Genomic DNA, 16,628 nt, shown 5'->3' on the forward strand with positions numbered 1-16,628 from the left:
TTTTTTATTCCTGATTTTACTTGTTCTATTTAAAAAAAAAAAAATTATTATCTTTGTTTTTTGTTCCGTCACTGTCATTCTGTTACACTGTGGAAGCTTCTGTCACGAAAACAAATTCCTTGTATGTGTAAACATACCTGGCAATAAAGCTCATTCTGATTCTGATAATTAGGGAGTACTTGGACGTGACACCAGTAAATAATCAAGAAAACAATCACTGTTATGATCATGCATGACATAGCAACTAATACAGAAGTGTGTCCAAAAGGGGCCTTTTTTAATATGGTGATCGTTTACAAGTGGTAATTACACTCCTAATCACAGTAAACAATCACAATGGTGTAAATGTTTTATATTGCCACTCTGTTGAGAAACGGACTCTCAAATCTGCTGTTAAAAATGCAATACAATATAAAATGCAGGTGCAGGAGCAACTACAGAATTAGCACTTACTGTTTTGTTCTTTTGTCTTTTACATTGCAAAACTGTGCTTGAGAAGTGTTTCTGCCTATGTTATATGTCTAAGACATTTTAATTTGAAACTGACATTTTTTGTGCATTGAACCAATTATCTTTGTGCTGTTTCGTGTTACGTTAAAGAAACACAATTCATTATTTCTGATGATATAACTGGTGGATTTTGAGCTATTCTGGGTTTATTCTTATTCCCGTCTAGTAGTTCTGCTATTTATTTTATTTCGGTTTAAAGTTAATAAATGTGGTAAAATCCAGGTGGTTTGCACATTGTGTAAACATCTTCATTTGAATAAGCCCTTACTTTGGTTGTCAATAATCGCATTATTGGTGAACATGCTAATGTACTTGGTGACTTTCAGGCCAGGTAATCACTCAGGAAAGATTGCAGGCAGATGCAGAATGAGTACACTCACACAAGATGCATTCACTCTGGAGATATAATCGATAATAATGGTCAATAATACTGCATTTTTTTCCATGCCATTATTCCCTTGAGTACTCTGAGTTGTATCCGTCAAGTACTAAAACTGACAAATAGGCTAAATTGCCCATGCCTAAACATAATACACTCACTCTGGCCTCATTATGAGAACTTTATGTTACATACAAGTATGTTACATAGTTAATGCATTACTGTTTTTTGCAATATGTGTTTAGACCATGCACATTATTATTGGTTTGGCTGGCGCTCACAGATTGTTTTGGATCCACACTGATGTACATGACATCAGTGTTGACAAGTGTTCGTGTGTTGTTGATGTCTGATGAGTGTCATATAGAGATCTGATACCATTGTTCATCACAGTACTATATTTACCATGATAAAAATAAACAAACTCAAATTGCCTGTTTTTTTTTTATTCATAGATAATAACACTCAAATCTACTGTCCTAATAATACATACAGCTCAACAATTGTTATTCTCATTAAGAGCTGTGCTTTATGGAAAGTATGACATAATGGCAATTGTATTTATATTTAAGCATTAGCAGACACTTTTATCTGAAACAACTTGAATATGGTAAAGAACAATGTTCTTACAGTAAACTACACTGCACCAAATGAGACAGACACCAAATCAGATCTGTATGTGAAAAATTCTGCTGAAACGTCTACAAAAAATGACCAAATAATGATAACAAAAGTGTGTGTGTGTCTGAAATCCCAAAACAGCTGTCCTTTTCTCTTAAATCTGTACAGCACAAACATAAAGCTTAATGTTATATAACTTCCAATCCAAACTAATAATGGAACAATGTTTAGTTTTTTTTGTAATATATTGTGGGAAATAAAAATTGACTTTCTTACACTTGAAAGCTGCTATCTTATGTTCATACAAACAGGCGATCTTGTGCTGATGTTAATGCAAAAAATTACATTTTATGGAAACCAAATATTTCAGGATATTGAAATATCCTAATAAATGTCCTACTGTAAATATATCAAAACTTAATGTTTGATTAGTAATATGCATTGCTAAAGACTTCATTTGAACAACTTTAAAGATGATTTTCTCAATATTTAGATTTTTTTACACCCTCAGATTCCAGATTTTCAAATAGTTGTATCTCAGCCAAATATTGTCCGATCCTAACAAACCATACATCAATGGAAAGCTAATTTATTCAGCTTTCAGATGAAAAGAAATTGACCCTTATGACTGGTTTTGTGGTTCAGAGTCACAAATGTCCCAGGTTTAAAAAAGTACACTTCCATAATGTACTTACTTAAAGGGCTCTATTTTTGCACACTCATTTTGTACTTAATATACTAAAAATTATTCTTTAGATTATTTTTCACTGTGAATATGAACTAAAATGTGCTTTTAACATACTTTCTCTGTATTTAAAAAACAATTATTTAGTTACCACTTGTAGTACACTTGAACCCATCTTTCATACATTAGTACACTCAAGTGTACTACAAGTGGTGACCAATACATTTTTTAAATACAGAGAAAGTATGTTAAAAGCGCATTTTAGTTCATATGCACAGTGAAAAAGAATCTAAAGAATCATTTTTAGTATATTAAGTAGAAAATTAGAGCGCAGATGCATGCACAGACAGACAGATGCATGCACAGACAGACAGACAGATGCATGCACAGACAGACAGATGCATGCACAGACAGACAGACAGACAGATGCATGCACAGACAGACAGACAGACAGATGCATGCAGACAGACAGATACATACACAGACAGACAGACAGACAGACAGATGCATGGACAGACAGACAGACAGACAGATGCATGCACAGACAGACAGACAGACATGTTCACCTCTCCTCCATGCCCATCGAAGATGCCGTAGATGTTGGTATGGCTCTGGTTGAGTGCGTCTGTGAGGATGTCGAACCTGTCCTCCATGTGATCCCTCTTGCCCTGGATGGAGTACACCGCTGCGCCGCTGCTCTTGTGCTGCCACGTCTTGGAGAACCCCTCATGCAGCATCCCCTCGCTGTGCATCATCTCCTCCACCCGGCCCTTCATCTTGCTGACGGCGTCGCGGCTGGAGCGCAGGATGGTCTTCACCTCGAGGACGCTCCAGAGAGCCAGACTGCCGCCGAGGAGCAGCAGAGTCTGCGGCCGCAGCAGCAGATAGCGCACGGTCCGAGCCAGCGGACTCATGCTCCCTCACACACACACACACACACACACACACACACACACATGCCCTGGATGGAGTACACCGCTGCGCCGCTGCTCTTGTGCTGCCACGTCTTGGAGAACCCCTCATGCAGCATCCCCTCGCTGTGCATCATCTCCTCCACCCGGCCCTTCATCTTGCTGACGGCGTCGCGGCTGGAGCGCAGGATGGTCTTCACCTCGAGGACGCTCCAGAGAGCCAGACTGCCGCCGAGGAGCAGCAGAGTCTGCGGCCGCAGCAGCAGATAGCGCACGGTCCGAGCCAGCGGACTCATGCTCCCTCACACACACACACACACACACACACACACACACACACACACACACTGAGCTAATGACAGACGCTCCTGCTCTCCTCCACTGCGCTAATGACGCGTGCACACATCAGAACCCTGTTCATGTCAAAACTAGCACTTCGAAAATAATTAGTGCACGCAGTTTGTTTTCTTTTTAAAATAATAACCAGATGCAACGCTTGTTTCCCTTCAAAAATGGTCAATAAATGCCGTGTTTAGTCCTGCGACGCGCTGCGCGGGCAGGTGTTCTGTGTAGCGGGTGCGCGCAGCGCGCTCTCGTGTCAGGGTTGCCAAGTCCGCAGAGCTTCATCACAGCTGCACTGATTACTGGAAGTGCTCGTCGAAGCAGTGCATCGATTATGTATATTTTTCAATATGCTGCAATCATCTAGTTGAATAAAAGCCTGTTAAAATGAGATAGGCGAAGAGATATTCTGATGATTACTGTGCACAGAATTTTCCAAACTCAACAGAACTTGTTTTAATCCAACGTAACGTTACCGATTTCAGCACACTGTGCTAGCGCTCGTTTAAATAGTGACTGCAGTGCTGCATTGTGTGCCAGACCTGATGAATAAGATCAGAATTAACATATTCATTCATTTGCATTCAATTCTAGTCATTATTCTGCTGTTTTTCATTCAATCATTCAATCAAATCACTGTATGTAATTCATGAATGTATGCCAAAATTCTTAATTAATATTCAAAGTCACGCGTTATACTGTTTAAGAGATATTAGCCTAAATGTTCAACACTGTTAAACTTCTTTAAGGCAATGCCCGCGCATTCATTCATCTATTTTAATACTGCTTTTACGAAAATTAACCATTGTATGTGTAGTCTGAGAGTGCGAGTGTCTGAGAGTGCAAGTGTCTGAGAGTGCAAGTCTGAGAGTGCGAGTGTCTGAGAGTGCGAGTGTCTGAGAGTGCAAGTGTCTGAGAGTGCAAGTCTGAGAGTGCGAGTGTCTGAGAGTGCGAGTGTCTGAGAGTGCAAGTGTCTGAGAGTGCAAGTCTGAGAGTGCGAGTGTCTGAGAGTGCGAGTGTCTGAGAGTGCACGTCTGAGAGTGCAAGTGTCTGAGAGTGCGAGTGTCTGAGAGTGCGAGTGTCTGAGAGTGCAAGTGTCTGAGAGTGCAAGTGTCTGAGAGTGCAAGTGCAAGGCTGCAGCTAGAGACCCTCTTGAATGCGCGTGCATCATGGTCGCAGAAATAATAATAATAAAGTCAGAATTAGGAGATATAAACTTGCATTTGCCAGGGGGGGGACAGAATTGTGAGATGAAATAAATAAATGTTATGTAAAATGTTAATAGGAATAGCTTTAAATAATATGTCATGCTGTAACTGTAGGGCTAATACTATGAACTGCATATGTGAACATTATGTAGACCTGTTGTTTAAATCAAATGTATGCTTTAAAAGTAGAGTAATCATTAAAGTTTTCATCAGTAAGTTTGTCCATTTAAACGTCTGCGCTTAGCTTCAAATGGCGTCTTTGACGACAGCATCTATAAAAATTATTTGCATTCCGATTTATATATATATATACATATATTTGTATTAATTTAGTGTTTTTTGTAGAAGAAGAAGAAGAATGTTTACTCGCATTTACATTCAGGCGCATGTCGGGCAGCTATCGGGGTCTTGTCATTCCGACATCGTGTCGTGACGTCATCGGCGGGCGTCGGTCTTGGCGCAGACACGTGTGCTGTGTTCATGTGGTGCTCAGCAGAAGTTATTGATCTAATTGAATAGTTTATCGCCGATTCTCCAACACAGTGAGTATTGGTTTAGTGCTTCTATATGCTGACACGCACCTTACTAAACAGCGCTGAGGTAGCGGTGTAGAAGAAGAAGAAGAATGTTTACTCGCATTTACATTCAGGCGCATGTCGGGCAGCTATCGGGGTCTTGTCATTCCGACATCGTGTCGTGACGTCATCGGCGGGCGTCGGTCTTGGCGCAGACACGTGTGCTGTGTTCATGTGGTGCTCAGCAGAAGTTATTGATCTAATTGAATAGTTTATCGCCGATTCTCCAACACAGTGAGTATTGGTTTAGTGCTTCTATATGCTGACACGCACCTTACTAAACAGCGCTGAGGTAACGGTAGTGTTAGTGTTAGTGTTAGTACAGTCATGTGTCAGACGGTAATAATACTCATATTTTACATGCAGGATTTCCACAATCGTTCATATATAAATAACGCCAGGCAAATCAGAAGCTACAGGGAGAACCCAAGAAGCACTGATCTCTTCTGTTAGACTTTCCTGGGAGTTTTTGGTTATTAAAATGTAGCGCGTTCAAACGATTAATCGCGATTAATCGCATCCAAAATACAAGTTTTCTTTACATGTGCGGTGTATATTTATTATGCGTGTATACACAAACATACAGTATATATTTATATCCATATAACCTATATTATACATAAATATATTTAATATATAAACAGCATATTTTCTTACATATATACTGTATGTATGTGTGTGTTCAAATATACATAATAAACATACACAGTACACACACATGTATTATGCAAACAAACTTTTATTTCGGATGCGATTATTAAAATGAGTTATTATGTTTGGTTTGTTGTTGCAGTCATGGAGTACATGCAAGCCCCGCCCTCGAGCAGCCAAGGCAATATGTGAGTATCATGTTGTGATAGTGACCGCTTATACGAGTGTTTTCAGATGTTCCTCTCCATTGCTTTCTGCTGGAGATGTTTGGGTCGTTTCTGAATCTCTCGCTCTTTCTGCTTTTCTCTGGGCTCGCAGCCTGTGCTGTATGTGTGGCATTGCCATTCCTCCAAACCCGGCCAACATGTGCGTCTCCTGCTTGAGGAATAAAGTGGACATCTCGGAAGGAATTCCCAAGCAAGTCACCGTCCATTTCTGCAGGCAGTGTGAACGGTGCGGTCTGAACACAGCTCACGGAGAGAAGCTATGACCATGTGTACTGAGTGAAAGTGGAGTTAGGGTTGGAGCACGACTGAGAAACATTACAAGAGCTCAACTCATAACTGATTAATGTCTTGTGAGGAGTATATAATGGCAGAATTGTCTTTTTTTGGAGGGGTGAACTATCCCTTTAAATCATAAAATGCAGACGAAAGCATCATGACACTCTTATTAACTACCTCTTGTCAAGAACATATATGATAAGAAATGGGCCTCATTCACTAACACGATTCGAGCATCAAAACAGTCAATGTTTAATGCAGCTTTCATTTTTTTCCGTACCAAAAAATAATGACTATCGTGATTTACAAAAGACACCCACTCAAATGACTGACATTAAAAATAAACAATCAGATAAAACCGAGCAATACAAAAGCAAGGTTTTAGCTGCTTTTAAAACGCGTCCTTGGATCTTAAATCCAAAAGGAAGGAAAATTCAACAATTTGGGAGCAGCAACGTTAAGTTCTCCTGTGTGTATAAATGCTAATAATCCACGCCGTTATTAGTGAATGAGACCGATGATTTTGATTAATAGTGAAAAAGGAACATGTATTAAGTCGCTGGGGGATATTTGTAGCAATAGCCAACAATACATTGTATGGGTCACAATTATACATTTTTCTTTTATGCCAAAAATCATTAGGATATTAAGTAAAGATCATGTTCCATGAAGATATTTTGTAAATCTCCTACCGTAAACATATCAAAACTTAATGTTTGATTAGTAATATGCATTGCTAAGAACTTCATTTGAACAACTTTAAAGATGATTTTCTCAATATTTAGATTTTTTTGCACCCTCAGATTCCAGATTTTCAAATATCGTCCGATCCTAACAAACCATACATCAGTGGAACGATTATTTATTCAGCTTTCAGATCTCAATTTCGAAAAATTGACCCGTACGACTGGTTTTGTGGTCCACATATGTTTTAGTTCATTCAGAATACGATTACTTGTGTGCAGGAATATTGCACAGCTCTAAAGCATGTCAGAATCTATTTTAGAACTGAAATCAAGGACTAGAATATGGATTTAGAAAATGATGATGATGATGATGATGATGGTACAGATCCCCAAAACACAGAGCGTCTAAATAAGTGTTTTCTTTGTGTGTGTGTGTGTGTGTGTGTGTGTGTGTGTGTGTGTAGGTACCTGCAGCCTCCGGGGACGTGGCTCCAGTGCGCTCTGGAGTCCCGCGAGCTTCTGGCTCTGTGCCTTAAGAAACTCAAGGCTTCCATGTCAAAGGTTGGTAACTCACAGAATCACATCGAGGACCGCTGCAGCTGATGCGGAGTTCACAGTGTGTTTCTTTATTACCCTCAAGGTGAGACTTATCGATGCGGGCTTCTTATGGACGGAGCCGCACTCTAAAAGAATCAAGATGAAGCTGACCATCCAGAAAGAGGTAATGTAGGAGACTTCTAGACTGAGCGGACTCCAGATTGGCAGTGTTTCAGTGAGGCTGATGTGTCTGCAGGTCATGAGTGGAGCCATTCTGCAGCAGGTGTTCGTGGTGGAGTTCGTCGTTCAGCCTCAGATGTGTGAGGATTGCCATCGGGTGGAGGCCAAAGACTTCTGGAAAGCAGTCGTGCAAGTCAGACAGAAGGTACACGCAGGAGACACGTGCCTAGAGCAGAGCGCTGCTAAAATGTTTAAATTATACTACGGGGCCGTTGAATGCTTGAATCTGATTGGCTGACGGACGTTCTAAGGTGTGCAATTAGAACGTAGTTCCAGGAAGCTCTTGACCGCATTACATGTTCATATCACTTCAGTTATTTCAAAGGACCTTACAGCCTAAAACAGCAAAAGAACCAAAACCCACAACGACACTGAGACAAATCAATATAGTAAACAACAGGGAAAAAAACGACAGATCATTTCCATGTTTTCGCTGCAAAATTACGTTTTATTATGTGCGGAAAGCTTATACTCTATCTCTCCCGCTCTCTCTCTCCGTCACAGACGCACACACGCTAACATACGCGCTTATGTTGTTAGCGCTACTCTGACGATTTTATCAGTAACATCAACTTAAAAACTATGACTTCTCACAAGCGAGGTAACAACAGCGGCCCTGTTCGTGAAGAAACAGGGTCAAAGGCCCGTTGTCAATTATTCCTTAATATTTAATCAAATGTTAAGTTGCACTGAATTAAAAGCATGGTAAGAGTTACGATTATTTGTCATTTATTGTGCCATTGACATTCTGCTAATTAGGTCTTAAAGTGACAGCAGCCTAATATACCTGCTGCTGTGTATTTAATTTACACAGTGTTTTTGTTATATATTTAATTTGATTGCTTTTAATTTCTATAGTATTTCTTACATTAATATTATTGTTAGATTTTGTAAGTCTTTTGTATTTGTTTTCCGTATTATTTTTAATTTGCCGCTTTAGTCTCTGTTTAGTTGTCTTCAATAATTGCTTGAGAACTATACTCGTATTAATTAGCTGTACTTATATTAGTAAGTCTAGTATTCGTTTGTGCTGTGGTATCGAAATGTATGTTTTTTTTTGTTGTGAAACTCAAGTAGTAACAATTAGGAAAAGCAAATGTAAACTGAATTTTGACTGCAGTATGCTAATATCTGTATCCTTCAGTGATCTTCAGGGAAGTGTCTTAAATCTTTTGGGCCTACTTCTGCTGAACCTAGAGATGCGCTGATTGCAATTTTTCTGAATTTTTTTTATTTTATTTTTTTTAAGTGTGAACTGCTGATTCTGATTTTCTTTCTAAGAACTATATCATTGACAGCATATACAAACAAAAATCTATACTTTTTTCAATGCAAAAAAAAATATTATTATTATTAAACATTACAATTCCCCCAATCTGGACTAAGTTACAGATATTCTCTATAAATGCAGTTACACTGCAAAATTTCAAATGCATTAATAATTTTATAAGATTAATGTTATAAATATTTTTTAAACATACAAATAAGAAATGTTGTGAAAAATGCAATGATCATTTTAAATATGAAACCAAACCACCAGCAGGTGGCGGCAGATGACTGCGAGCCATTTAGTCATTCATTCAACTGATTCGTTCAAACGGCCGATTCATTCAGAAACGAGGGAAATGCCTTGCTGCGTCCCAATTCGCATACTATCCGTCCTAAATCGTATTCGAAAATAGAATTAGTATGTCCCAAATCATAGTACGTTTAAAAAAAGTATGCCAAAGATTCCCGGATGGGCTACAGGTGTGTTCAAGTCATGTCGGATAGATCGTATTTACGAGTTGAAAGCACATGAACGCCACCACAAAGTCGTTATTACGTGTGGAAAACTCTACATTTTCTTTAAGCCCAGAGTTTCCGAGTTGGGGGCGTGTCAGCGAGAAACATGGCAGAATCGATGGATGCAACGTCTGTAGTTAACGGTACATTTTTGTTTAAACTGATAGTTTAGTTGTCCTATAAACTTAAACTGGTCATGTTCTTGTTATGCAGCTAGTTAATGAAATCCAAGTTAAGAAATGCTATAATTTTTGCACCTATAGGTGAAAAATCTTTTGATTTGCCATGTTGCGTGTTTTAAAAATATTAAAAACGCAAAACACACCTGATGCGAATTCTTTGCTCTTGATTTTCTATAAGCAGAGTTAACAGACCCCGTTGTATTTTCTTGTAATTTATTATCCATCTTGGCCATCTTGTGCCGACTAAACTGACTTGAACGCACCTGACGTCGTAATTACGACTTGTCAACTCGTGAGTACGAACGTCCCAGGAGGACTTGGACGCAGCATACTACTTCCAGTTAGAATTGTAAGTGCAGATCGATGCACACTTTAACGGCTAATATTACCCACAACACATTGCACGGTGAACGAGGATTAGATTAGAACTACAAACACGCAAAATAAAGTGTTAAAAACTACAAACATGGCGGATATACGCGACCGACACAAGATATCTTCATGGAACATGATCTTTACTTAATATCCTAATGATTTTTGGCATAAAAGAGAAATGTATAATTGTGACCCATACAATGTATTGTTGGCTATTGCTACAAATATCCCCCAGCGACTCAACACTGCTTTTGTGCTCCAGGGACACATTTAGTCTGACGAGATCAAATACATTAATATTGTCATATCCATTATCGTGCTTCTCCATTAACTTTTGCTGAAATATGTTTAAAAAAAACTGCTGTCAATCACAACACCCATGTCTTTAGAGGATGGGATTGTATTTATTGTAGTGTGTGTTTGATTTCAGTTGCTGAGGTGGATGGGAACACATTCTGGCGTCACCCGTTCAGCAGTCTGTGTAGCCCGCGGCAGCTGGAGGAGTTCATGGTCATGGACATCGACGTTATCAGAGATCAGAAGTTAGGAGCCGGCGCCGGTCTCACGTCCAATAAGGTAAAACTCCTACATACTCCAATAAACAACAAGCGAGGAGTACTAAAGTGAAGTGGAAGTGTTGTCTTTAAATGCTGGTAACTGCTTAATAATGTTAATTTTGTTAAACCCAAAGACTTAACAGATTTCACAGTTCTTCCTTAAATGATTAGTAAGCTATACTGTGTTCAGGATACTCTGTATCATGCTCATAACCCAATCAGATGCATTTCATATGGATGCATCTCCTTAAACGTTCCTTATCTAAGAGAGACACTTCAGTATAGAGGCACAGAAGGGCTTAGGCTCATCCAAACACAGAATGACTGTCTGGATTGTCTTCACATCAAAAGGACCTAGAACTAGGGATATGCCGGTATTGAATTTTCATGTTGCGATTAATTGCTAATGCTTTTATCACGGTGTACGGTATTATCACGATATTGAAATTTAGTTTTAAAAAAGTGCTGTCATAATACAGTATAACAGGTTTAATAGCTTTTTTCTTAAAACAAAAATAACTGAACATTTAAATACAATAAATACACAACAAATGTATAAAGTTAAAAGTTTTACACAGATTAAAGTGCAAAAGAACTATAAAGACCAATAGGTATCACTTTACAATAAGATCTCATTAGTTAAGCTTAGTTAATGCATTAACATTCACAATCAGCAACAGCTACATTTGCTACAGAAGTTATTCATCTTTGTTACAAAATACAAGTCTTTGTTCATGTTAGCTCATTAAATAACACAGTTGCAACTTTTGATTTTGACAGCGTGTTATTAAATATTGGAATACCTAAGATTAATGAATGTTTAGAAGAGTTTTTCATTATTGAAACAATATTGACCGAACAATAAAGAATCAAAACACTTTCAAACCATATCTAGGGCATGTTGTTGTACATATTAAAATGTGGAAAGGTTTGAAAATAAGTAGCCTATTAAGTCTAAATATTTTACGTATTTGGCGCTGTGATGAACACCATAGCGAATACACAAATCTGAATGGCTGTTTAAATCATTTAAACACGTTTCAGAAACAAGGTAGCACAGCTGTTTTGTTTCTTGGGGTTTCCGGGGTAGCGGCTGCATTTCTGCTGTTCAGCGCCATCTGCTGTCAGCGAGTGAAAGTGCTTTCGTCCAGAGCGTCCGCCGTGCGCTTCTCAGCCGTGCTAGTTTACATCTGAGAGCGCACGCAGCATACTACAAATTCGAAATAATTTGTAATAAATAATTATTCTCGGTATTTTGAAGTGCCCACGATAACAATCAAAACAAATATCGTGCATATTCATTATCGTGACATATCGCGTTACAGAATACCGGCACATGTCTACATAGAACCCATTATAATCAATAATGCCGTCTACACTGAATGTGTTTTGTAGCGCGTCTGCCCTGTTCTGTTTCTCATGTAATACACTAGGGATGTAACGATTAACTGTGAGCCGGTTGAAAATCTATTCAAATATGTGACGATTCAAATTGGTTGAGATGCTAAACGAATCGAGATTCAGTTAGGGTGTGACAGTAAAGACATTTTAAATTGTTACCCAAAAAAATTAAAATGTAGAAGACTAGAGTAATGATGCTGAAAATTCAGCGTTGCCATCACAGGAAAAACAATACAATGTTACAATAGAAAACACCTTATTTTAAATTGTAACAATATTTCAGAAGAGAAGAGACTTCTTTCAAAAACATTTAAAAAATCTTATCGACGACATGTCAACATTTTAATGATAGTGAGTCAGTCACTCAATCTGTATAAACTGAAAAATATACAAAAAAAACATCATACTTGATATGTGAAGATAACATCTACTTGTGTCAGAATTTGTCAGAGCTGTGCTTTTATTGAAAGCGACTTGCATTGCATTCAACATACAAATCAATTCTTGTTTTTTCTGGAAATCAAACCCATGACTGTGACATTGCTAGCTACAGGAACATGTTGATCTTGAATAATGATATTACTAATAATAACATGCTGCTGGTGTTCAGGTGCTGATAAAGAAGAGTTATGACCGCATGAAGCGGGTGAAGAACCGAGTGTGGAAGCTGAGGGAGCTGGACCGAGAGAGAGACGCTACAGACACCGATGATGAGAGGTGAGGAGATCTGAGGCTGTGCTCACATTTACCCCTCAAATTCCCTTTATTATAATGCAAAGAACAAATTAATAAATCATAGCTGTATTTGTTGAATACTAATAACAGATAAAACTTACAGAGAGGAGAATTTATTTGGAATTAATGAGAAAAATGACAATTACAAAACCATAAGAACTTGGAAGCATCACAGTAATGAGGTTAAGACTTGTCATAAGAAATGGTCTAATGTAAAGAGCTGTAATGGTCCTAAAATAAGCTTCATTTTCTTTATTCAAGTTTTTTTTTTTTTCCCTTCATGATTTCTGGGTGAAATACAACAGACACGCTTACATGACATTTACTTTGTTCAGATATAGTGAGGGTAAACGTATGAAGAATAAGGAACAACTTTGAATGTCTACAGCATTAGTTTTCCTCATTTTTGGTGATCGTCGCATTATAATTTTGTCTAGTGATGTCAAAAGTACCGGTGTTTCTGTCTTGGGCTGATACTAAAAAACAATAGTTCAGAAGAGAAGAGACTTCTTTCAAAAACATTTTAAAAATCTTATCGACGACATGTCAACATTTTAATGATAGTGAGTCAGTCACTCAATCTGTATAAACTGAAAAATATACAAAAAAACCATCATACTTGATATGTGAAGATAACATCTACTTGTGTCAGAATTTGTCAGAGCTGCGCTTTTATTGAAAGCGACTTGCATTGCATTCAACATACAAATCAATTCTTGTTTTTTCTGGAAATCAAACCCATGACTGTGACATTGCTAGCTACAGGAACATGTTGATCTTGAATAATGATATTACTAATAATAACATGCTGCTGGTGTTCAGGTGCTGATAAAGAAGAGTTATGACCGCATGAAGCGGGTGAAGAACCGAGTGTGGAAGCTGAGGGAGCTGGACCGAGAGAGAGACGCTGCAGACACCGATGATGAGAGGTGAGGAGATCTGAGGCTGTGCTCACATTTACCCCTCAAATTCCCTTTATTATAATGCAAAGAACAAATTAATAAATCATAGCTGTATTTGTTGAATACTAATAACAGATAAAACTTGCAGAGAGGAGAATTTATTTGGAATTAATGAGAAAAATGACAATTACAAAACCATAAGAACTTGGAAGCATCACAGTAATGAGGTTAAGACTTGTCATAAGAAATGGTCTAATGTAAAGAGCTGTAATGGTCCTAAAATAAGCTTCATTTTCTTTATTCAAGTTTTTTTTTTTTTCCCTTCATGATTTCTGGGTGAAATACAACAGACACGCTTACATGACATTTACTTTGTTCAGATATAGTGAGGGTAAACGTATGAAGAATAAGGAACAACTTTGAATGTCTACAGCATTAGTTTTCCTCATTTTTGGTGATCGTCGCATTATAATTTTGTCTAGTGATGTCAAAAGTACCGGTGTTTCTGTCTTGGGCTGATACTAAAATTGTAAATGTGTAGCAATACCATTTTTCTGCTGTACTTGCAGTACAGAAACCATGCTAACTTTATTAAAGACTTTGTTTTAATATATATATTAGTGCTGTCGTACGATTAATCGCATCCAAAATCACATGAGAATTTAGGGGAAAATAAAAACAAATTTAATGAGGCCCTAAACTCATGAAATGTTGATCGGTTTATGCTTAATGTTTCTCGTATATCTGGAGTAAATATGACCACGCACATTGTCAGCTTGAGTTAAAAACAAGAGCTTGCATGTAAACGTTGTCAGTGTTGGCTAATGCATTAACAAATATTGACGAACGAGACCTTACTGTGAAGTGTTACGTAATATTTAAGCGTAAAACACTCACTGCGCTTGTCTGAATAACTTTAGTAGCTTTAATAAGACGTGAGACAGACTTGAAGCTCTCTTTATGTTGCCTTGTTTTTCATTTTATTACTGGATCAGGTCTTTATGAATCTTTACTTAATGCCATGTAGCCTTAAATTATTATTAGCTTTAATATTTTAATAAAAAATTAAATTGGTATGGTATTGAAATGATCAAGAATCATAAAAATTCACTGGTATTGGAACAGACTACTGAAATTCTAAATAAGTATGTATTTTTAACATAACTTTAATTATACTTGAAATGCCAATCATCATTATCTTTTCTGATTTAGTTTTTATTGGCTGTTTGATGATGGTATTTTTTCTTATAGACAATACACTGAATTCCTGGAGGACCTGGAGGAAGATGAGATGCTGAGGAAGAACGTCAACATCTTCAGAGGTGAAGAAACGCACCACAACGCATCTCTTGAATTAATATTCTCACCGTACTCACGCCAGAATCATTTTTCCCTGTACAGATGCTTCAAAGATCCCTGTGGAAAGTGAGACGGATGACGACGGCGCTCCCAGGATCTCTCTGGCGGAGATGATGGAGGATCTGAGCCTGAGCGACTCCACCGGTGGAGCAGGAGCCGATATGATGACTGATTAATGAACAACACCACAGATCAGAGCAGGTGTCAGACGTGTGTGAAGGATTAAACTAGCCAGACAGCCACGGTTAATTCTCATGTTCATTGCTCATTTGCTAATGTGCTGGTGCAGTGATGCAGTACTATAATTAATAAAATCAGTGTTTGAAAAATAAGAGTGATGGTTGACCCAAAAATGAAAATGTAATTTACTCATCCTCATTTGTGTCCCTGCAGCACAAAAGCAGTGTTGAGTCGCTGGGGGATATTTGTAGCAATAGCCAACAATACATTGTATGGGTCACAATTATACATTTCTCTTTTATGCCAAAAATCATTAGGATATTAAGTAAAGATCATGTTCCATGAAGATATTTTGTACATTTCCTACTGTAAATATATCAAAACTTAATGTTTGATTAGTAATATGCATTGCTAAGAACTTCATCTGAACAACTTTAAAGATGATTTTCTCAATATTTAGATTTTTTTGCACCCTCAGATTCCAGATTTTCAAATAGTTGTATCTCGACCGAATATTGTCCTATCCTAACAAACCTTACATCAATGGAAAGATTATTTATTCAGCTTTCAGATGATGTATAAATCTCAATTTCTAAAAATTGACCCTTACGACTGGTTTTGTGCTCCAGGGTCACATATCTCGACTTCCTTTATTCTGCCGAACAGATAAGATTGTTAAATGAACATCCATTTGGGTGAATTCAGTACAATGGCAGTACATAGTGAGTGACTTGGGTAGAATTTAGTAAATTTAGTAAATTTAGGATAAATCTTATGTGCAGACTTATGGATCATGCCTTCATTTGGATCTCATCATATACAGACTCGCTAGTCTGCTTCAGAAGTAGATTTCATACAGGACTGGGTCAAATCTAGACAGATTTGGTCTGCAGTTCTTCTGCTTCTGGTTGGGTTTAAAGGCCACACACTAGGTCCAATAACAGTCCCAATGGTGTGGTTTTGAAGGTTTCTTGAATATTCTGCCTTTTCTGTATGCAACTGTATACAATACTACTTCTATAAAAATTTAAAAGATCAACTTTAGTTTTGACGTCGTTTTGATTTACGTCTCTGAAACTAGTCTTGATCCAAAATTAGTTCAAAAAGCAGACAAAGATATTTAATTCCTTCAACAGTGGTATTGAACCCCCTATGTGAGTTTTATTACCCATTTAGGGAACGTCAGAGCTGTATTTTTTCCCCACTGGTCAAATTTAAACTCCAGTAGTGATGTTAATATTCAACCAAAAAAAAAAAAGATTAATAGTGAGTCAGTGCATCAGAACTTGATTGGTTTATTGCTT

At 37.8% G+C, this 16,628-nt stretch overlaps 2 protein-coding genes across 4 annotated transcripts in view; one reads left to right on the plus strand and one right to left on the minus strand.

Moving 5' to 3' along the window:
- LOC107551298 (protein phosphatase 1L-like) overlaps positions 1-3,696 on the minus strand; it is a 26,003-nt gene extending 22,307 nt beyond the window's left edge. For 2 of the 3 annotated variants that reach the window (XM_016232854.1, XM_016232853.1), the window contains exon 1: positions 2,762-3,145. In XM_016232854.1, the coding sequence (XP_016088340.1) occupies positions 2,762-3,109 (348 nt within the window). In that variant the 5' untranslated portion in view covers positions 3,110-3,145. The other variant, XM_016232855.1, reaches the window with a different exon arrangement.
- Positions 3,697-5,310: 1,614 nt separating this feature from the next.
- LOC107551236 (60S ribosomal export protein NMD3) lies at positions 5,311-15,527 on the plus strand. The gene is made up of 11 exons (XM_016232775.1): positions 5,311-5,465; positions 6,025-6,070; positions 6,201-6,335; positions 7,536-7,632; positions 7,712-7,792; positions 7,865-8,024; positions 10,621-10,766; positions 12,759-12,865; positions 13,687-13,812; positions 15,037-15,107; positions 15,187-15,527. The coding sequence occupies exons 2-11, from the start codon at positions 6,027-6,029 to the stop codon at positions 15,318-15,320; spliced, it is 1,101 nt and encodes a 366-aa protein (XP_016088261.1). The 5' UTR covers positions 5,311-5,465; positions 6,025-6,026; the 3' UTR covers positions 15,321-15,527.
- Positions 15,528-16,628: the final 1,101 nt, after the last annotated feature.

The sequence above is a fragment of the Sinocyclocheilus grahami genome, unplaced genomic scaffold, assembly GCF_001515645.1.
Source record: "Sinocyclocheilus grahami isolate Dianchi unplaced genomic scaffold, SAMN03320097.WGS_v1.1 scaffold419.1, whole genome shotgun sequence".
Taxonomy (NCBI): Eukaryota; Metazoa; Chordata; class Actinopteri; order Cypriniformes; family Cyprinidae; genus Sinocyclocheilus; species Sinocyclocheilus grahami.